The sequence below is a fragment of the Astatotilapia calliptera genome, chromosome 7, assembly GCF_964374335.1.
Source record: "Astatotilapia calliptera chromosome 7, fAstCal68.1, whole genome shotgun sequence".
In the NCBI taxonomy this organism is placed as follows: domain Eukaryota; kingdom Metazoa; phylum Chordata; class Actinopteri; order Cichliformes; family Cichlidae; genus Astatotilapia; species Astatotilapia calliptera.
The window spans coordinates 14,537,521-14,544,432 of NC_137428.1; the positions used below are offsets into that span (position 1 = coordinate 14,537,521).

At 38.6% G+C, this 6,912-nt stretch overlaps 1 protein-coding gene across 1 annotated transcript; it reads left to right on the top strand.

Moving 5' to 3' along the window:
• Positions 1–76: 76 nt before the first annotated feature.
• Positions 77–6,166, top strand: mzt2b (mitotic spindle organizing protein 2B). Its single transcript, XM_026173132.2, has 5 exons — positions 77–217; positions 419–604; positions 686–846; positions 3,120–3,257; positions 5,671–6,166. Exons 2-5 carry the CDS (start codon positions 429–431, stop codon positions 5,817–5,819), a joined length of 624 nt encoding a protein of 207 aa, XP_026028917.1. The 5' UTR covers positions 77–217; positions 419–428; the 3' UTR covers positions 5,820–6,166.
• Positions 6,167–6,912: the final 746 nt, after the last annotated feature.

A 6,912-nucleotide genomic window follows, 5' to 3' on the forward strand; every position in this document is an offset into this window, starting at 1 on the left:
GTTTTTAAAATTAATATGGGGTTTTAAAGCACGGATTTAAAATCTTAAATGAAGACGTGACGGACAACTGAATAATGTAACTTTTTAAAACATATTTTTTTATTTTATTTCATTTTTGAGAGGATTACGTATGAAACGCATGACAATGACGTATTTTTGGCGCGTCACGCTTGGCTCAAACAGAAGCGACTAAACGTTGAGCATTTCGCTCGTAATGGTAGGTATAATTTTAATTTTAAGGAACCAGGCGTTTGCTGTGTTAATCATTTAAGTCTCATTGTGGTTATATTTTTGATAAATTTTGATATTTTTGATTCGGAGAGGAAGTTCACTTACGCCGTGTTTCTCATTGTTTACGCTGTATTGTCTTTTAGTCATTGCACCTTATTTTACTTTCTTATTTAATCTAACCCCTCAGTTCATTAGTGATGTCTCAACAAGCACAACAAACGATTCCTTCCGCCCCTGACTCCCCTGCGCTGGTTGTCACATCTAACGTGCAGAAATATGCAATAAAGAAGAAGAAAGTCCTCAGCGCCGAAGAAATTGAGCTGTTCGAACTTACTCAGGCTGCAGGAATTACTGTGGATCAGGAGGTTTTTAAGTATGTCTAATAATAGCCTTATCTGTGGGTTACATGGAAGACCATGGTTTTATGTCCTCACCCCCTTCCTCCTCCTCACAGAATCATAGTGGACTTGCTGAAGATGAATGTGGCTCCTCAAGCAGTCTTCCAGACCTTGAAGGCAATGTGTGCAGGACAGAGGGTAGCTGAAAGCTGTGGTGGAGACCTTTCAGCTGGCGCCCACACCACAAGCATGACCACAGCGCACACAGAAGCCAGAGGTTAGTATCTGAAGAATGGGATGTAATGCAACTGAAAGTATTATGTATATTTGTCATTTAAATGTTGACTATCTTTCAGCTCACATAGTCTACCTTCTTTTAACTAAGAAACATTGCAGAAATCAGGCTGGGAAGTTTTAGTCTCCCCATTTATACTGCTTTATTGTAGTCCGTTCCTGTTTTCCCCCTCTGTTGGGTCCTCCTAACCCACCATTGGTCAGTCCAGGATGCAGCAGCCACAAACACTAGTTAAGATTCAGATGTCACCCCCCAGGTCACAATTGACTTAGGAAAAGAGGGCTGTCATTTGTCACCTACAGTTTAACCCTCTGAAAGTCAGAAAAGTTCAGGATGTGTTTTGCTCTTTTTAATCATTGTGGGTTCACATTTTTGGCAATATAAGATAAGATAAGATAGAACTTTATTAATCCCTCGGGTGGGTTCCTCTGGGAAATTCGGTTTCCAAAAGCACAGCACCGACAGAAGTTACAGTTACAGAATATTATATATATATATACACACACACACATATATAAATACAGAGACATATATAAATAAAATATATGAAGGGGATAAATAGAATAAATAGGAATAAAAATAAAAATACAAGTGAATTGCACATTTCAAGTATTGAGATCTATTGCACCATTGACTATTAACAAAAGTATTGCACAGTGAGGTGAAGAGGCACTACAGCTTAGTTGTTCCCCCCTCCTTTGTCCTCCTGTTTCCCCTCCCTCTCCCCTCCAGAGAGGAGTTAAACAGTCTGATGGCGTGTGGGACAAAGGAGTTTTTAAGTCTGTTAGTTCTTGTCTTTGGGAGAAGCAACCTGTCACTGAACAGACTCCTCTGGTTGTTTATGGCCGTGTGCAGAGGATGCCCAGCATTGTTCATAATGTCCAGCAGTTTTTTTTAGTGTCCTTTTCTCTGCCACTGTCACCAGAGTGTCCAGCTTCATGCCGACCACAGAGCCAGCCTTCCTGATCAGTTTCTCCAGCCTGGATGAGTCCTTCTTTGCTGTGCTGCTCCCCCAGCACACCACAGCATAGAAAAGTACTCCAGCAACCACTGACTGGTAAAACATCCTCAGGAGCTTCCTGCAGATGTTAAAAGACCGCAGCCTCCTGAGGAAGTACAGTCGGCTTTGGGCTTTTTTATACAGATGCTCTGTGTTGCATGACCAGTCCAGTTTATTGTCCACCCACAGCCCGAGGTACTTGTACTTGTTGACCACCTCCACCTCCTCCCCCTCTATCTGAACCGGCAGTGGACCTTCTCTGGACCTCCCGAAGTCCACAACCAGTTCCTTAGTCTTTGAGGTGTTGAGTTATATATAAAACTCTGCACCTTTAATGAAAGCCAAGGCTAGAAGGAGAAAGAACTCATCACTGTTTTTTGTAAAGTGTAGTATAGTTATGCCACAAATCATTATTATATTAGCATAAATTATGTATGTCGTTTTTTTTTGTTTTTTTTAATCGATAAACTATTGTTGTATAAACTATCAAAATTCCCAAATCTCAGTCTAATCGAACATCTGTGAGATATGCTGGACAAAGAAGTCTGATCCATGGAGTCCCCACCTCACAGCTTAAAGGACTTAAAGGGTCTGTTGCTAACCTCTTGGTCCCAGATACCAATGCACACCTCTAGGGCGTCTAGTGGAGTCCATGTGGACCAACACAATATTAGGCAGTTGGTGATAATGTTATGCTTGATTGGTGTATGATCTGGTGGGAATGGACAACATCAAAGGTCCAAGAATAGAACATTAGGGAAGAGGACTGGTCAGAGGGGATCCTAAGACCAACCTACTTTCCAATGCAAACAAGCCCAGTTGTTGGTAACAGTAATTTCTGATAACAACAAGCGTGTGTGTGGCTACAGATATGATTTTTGATGCAAAGACTCAGAATGTTAAAGTTGGTTTTTTTTTCTAACAATTTATGTTATATCCTTTCTTTGCTCCTCTCTTTGCTTTTTAAGTGTGTGAAATAATCACATTCCTCCATTTAAGTTCTGTACGTGCTGTAGCAGAGGTTCTGTGCTGCACTCTTCCCTTACCCCACCTCACTAACTAAATCCAATCTTCACTTCACCCCACACAGCACAGTTTTCCACATAAAAGGAGGGCATCTGAAGACAGGCATAGTCATGCAAACTCATCTACAAATTGCTCATTCTCACTGTGTTGCAGGCTTTTCTGATTTCCTCTCTATCCCGGTCAGTTCTTTCCTTTCTGTCTTTTTTTCTGTGTGTCTTGTTTCCTGAAGAAGAGGACTCTTTGGCCTCTGGAAAGAGCCCTAAACTTGCCGCAGCTCCCCCCACAGCAGCAGGCCCCAGAGCCACAAGGGTCAACACTAAGATTGTGGTCTACGGCCCCCAAGACACTAGTTCTCCTCACTCTCAAGGTCCCTTTTGCTGCACTCTGTCCATCACCTCCATCTGCCAACTTGCTTGCCTTACTCATTAACAAAAGTTGTATTTATGTGCCATTTGATATGGAGCAGGATTTTGGAAAACAAACTGCATGCTGTGCTTTCGTTATATGTGCATGCATGCAATTGTGTGTGGATCGCAAAAATTGAATTTGCCCTTGGATGTTTTCATACTCAAGGAGATTTATTCACCGTGCAGTGGATTTTTTTCCCTTTGTTTTTAAGTGGCTAGAAAGTTATAAAAGAAACTCTGAAGTACTCTTTTTATTGACTCTTTTACACAAGAGTAGCTTGAATTTACAAGTTAAAAAAAAAAAGTATTTTATGTTGCTGTGTGATGGTTAACCTGTGACGGAACAAGAAAAGAGGATCTTGACTTGGTTCATACAAATATGCACTTACTGAGTTCTATTTTCAGGATTTCACTTACTGAAGAAGTGTTCTTCAGTATAAATGGTCAGAAACTTAAACTTGACAAATAAAGCGGAGAAAAGTGTGCGAGCACCAAGCTTTTTATGACTTTTTAAATAACAGATTAAACATTTGACTTGCTAAGAACCTTAACCCTAAGCAACCCCAATGGCTTGATTTTGTATTTCTAAATGGTTAAATCAGTTTAGTGATATATATATATATATATATATATATATATATATATATATATATATATATATATATATATATGCACACACACACAGAACTTTAACTTGAAGAAGCAATTTCAAAATAAAAAAAGAATGCTAAAATCTGTGATTATAGTACAAATGGAGAGTATAAACGCTATAGAAATACTTTTTTGTAAAACAATGAACAATATCACTATCAGCTGGAACAATATATATATATTTTTTTCCTGTATTATTATTTTTGCTAAGGCTTATGGGATATTGTGGACTTAAGTGTGGACACTTAAGTTTGTGAATGCAATAACTTGAGAACGAAGCGACATAGCACCTTCAAATTGATACCATAGGTGATTCTACTAAAACTCTCGGGTGAGTTTTAATCTCACTAACCTTGACCTAAAGGTTTTTCAAGAATATAATGATGTAGGGTTTTGAAATTGATTCTGTAGGCATGTCTTCTAGGAATCTGAGGGGTAGTACTGGTAATTTCCAGTATTTTTAAAGTGGTCTTAAGAAATATTGCTCCAGGCTTTCTAAAGGTCCTTCAGAGTTTTTCTTTGACTGCTTTTTCACTCCTTTTCAGTCCAGTCCTTGTAGTTGATCATCTTTAAAGGTGTGATTTATTTATTTTTCTTTCCTGTTGAGCCAGTTGAAACTGACCTGTAAAATATTCAAGAAAACAATTCTTTGTCTGGATCTTTAAAAAATGCCAAAGTTAACATTGGAGAAGTGAAGGACAAACCAAGAAGTTGGCGGGTCAGAAAACTGTCTGCGGTACATGGACAGTATCTGACAGTCATATGTTTAAGACATAGGGAAAAAGTTCCAGAAACAACTGACACAGGACCTGAGAGGTGGATCTGGCCCTTCAGCTGATCCATCTACTCTTTGCTGAAGCCTCATTTGAAATATGCTCAGTGGAACGTGTGGCCATCAAGAAGCCATTTTTAAGGAAGGGAAACAGAGAGAAAATGCAGAAGTATGCCATATTTCAAAAGACCTAGACTGAAAATCAGTGGCATCAGGTCTTATAGAGTGATGAATCAAATGTGAAACTTTAAATAAACGTGTCAAAATATTCTCTTGAATTGAGAACATAGAAAGTACCGTCAGTTTTTGATCCACCATACAGTCCCATCTGGAAAGCTAAAAGAAAGAAAGAAATCTAGCTGCCAACAGGTTTATTTTTCCCACATGGCAGTGAGCCCAGACATACTGCCAATGCACACAATCATACCTGGATAGAAAAACACAAACTAGAACACAAATCGGTCATGGATTGGCCTTCCTAAAACTCTGACCTCACCATTATTGAAGTGGTATTGAATCATCTCGACAGAGAAGAAAACAAATGTTCTTCAGAAGCCTAGAGAAATGTTCTTGAAGGCTACTTAAATAAACAGCTAAAGAGAGTTCGGGTTGTCTATTCTTCAGTTGTGCTGAAGAATAATAAAATAAAAAAAAATAAAAAAATATTTTCTTCCTTCACCAGTAAAATAGTCAGGTCTCTTGACACATGCTATATTTGCAGTTCATAGTTTCTGAGGGCACTTTCTCGCCACTTCATAGTTAGTGTCAAGTATATAAGAAAACTAGCTGTTTTATCAGCTGCACTTTCTCATTCCCCGTCATTATTATTTCCATTTTTATTTTTCTAAAATGCCATATTGCATGGTATATGCGAAGCAGCCCTATAACAGTTACCTAAACATTTATTTCCTCCTTTCCCTGAGTGCATTTTCTTTTTTGCTTCGTTTCAGGAGTGCGCAGTAAAGCCGGTACCAGCCACAGTGAGAAGAGCAGGGAGGCTTCCAGCCAGAGAGTGCAGCGGCAGCCCAGTGCCACTAGAGGGCAGAAAACCAAGAGCTCCGGCAGCAGTAGTTCTTCCTCACAGATAAACTCGACCTAAAACTCTGGCAGTTGGAGGCCATTTGTAAATATGTAGGTTACTTTACGTTTAACTTGTGTGTACGTTTCTCTGTTTTACATCTTAAAGGACTGGTTTACCTAGATTACAAATAAATATAGGTGTTCTGGTATCATTTTCCTCCTCCTTTTAAAAGATGAATGTGTGGTGTAAATAATCAGTGTTAATCTTTTTATGTGGTTCAGACACCGACAATTAACTGTAAGATATGTTATGAGGGAGTGTCTGCTGTATTGAAAAATTAAAGCTGCCTACATCGCTTAATCAAGTGTCATTGATGTAAAAAAAAAAGAAGTAAAAAATAAATAAATAAAAAATTGCCTAATCCAGTTCTTTAAGATTCTAACTATTTCAAAATGGGTGTGCGGTGTGTCTCCTTATTACTCTGTCAGATTTTGGTGGGTAAAGCTTTTTGCCCAGTTGCTATCAAACGAGTGAGACACAAAAGACAAAAATAAATGTTTTAATTTGAATATTTTCTACTGAGAAATGTCTATTCATCGTGAACGTTTTTGTTTTTTATATCACATCTTTAAAAAAATCTAACAATTTACTTATCAGATTTGTCTCTTTTACTCTGCGGCAACATACACCAATTCCACATTTTTATAGCATGCAAAGAATATGTACTGGAATAGTTGCTTGTATTTGATGTAATTTAAAAAAAAAAAAAGATACCTGATTCAAATTCAGCCGATTTCATTCTCAGAGACATGTTGAAGGTGTTTAAAGTGAGTGCAGAGGTATGCCTCTCAGCAGCAGCAGTATGTGGTGCACAGCAACATTGCATCTTCACGATTTTCCCAGTGTTTGATTTTCAGTTGCTTTGTGACATTGTCAGTGTCTTTCACTGACCTGTTGTACTGAAGACAGTACGGCACCCAAAGGTAAAGAGTGGCTCTTTTTCTCTTCGCTGGTCAGTAAAAATGGCTTTCCATCTCAGACAAATGGTTCTTTGTCTGAACCCGAGAGAGAAATGCAGCAAAGAATTTGAGACATGCAAAAGAGATGAAATGCAGATTTGTGTCACTTTGAAGATTTCTCACTGCTTTTGGATCTTTCGGTGTTTTGATGA

Coding starts and splice junctions, on each gene's coding strand:
- mzt2b (XM_026173132.2), top strand. CDS start 429: ATGTCTCAACAAGCACAACAAACGATTCCTTCCGCCCCTGACTCCCCT. Junction 605..685: donor GTGGATCAGGAGGTTTTTAA/GTATGTCTAATA, acceptor TCCTCCTCACAG/AATCATAGTGGACTTGCTGA. Junction 847..3,119: donor AGCGCACACAGAAGCCAGAG/GTTAGTATCTGA, acceptor TGTTTCCTGAAG/AAGAGGACTCTTTGGCCTCT.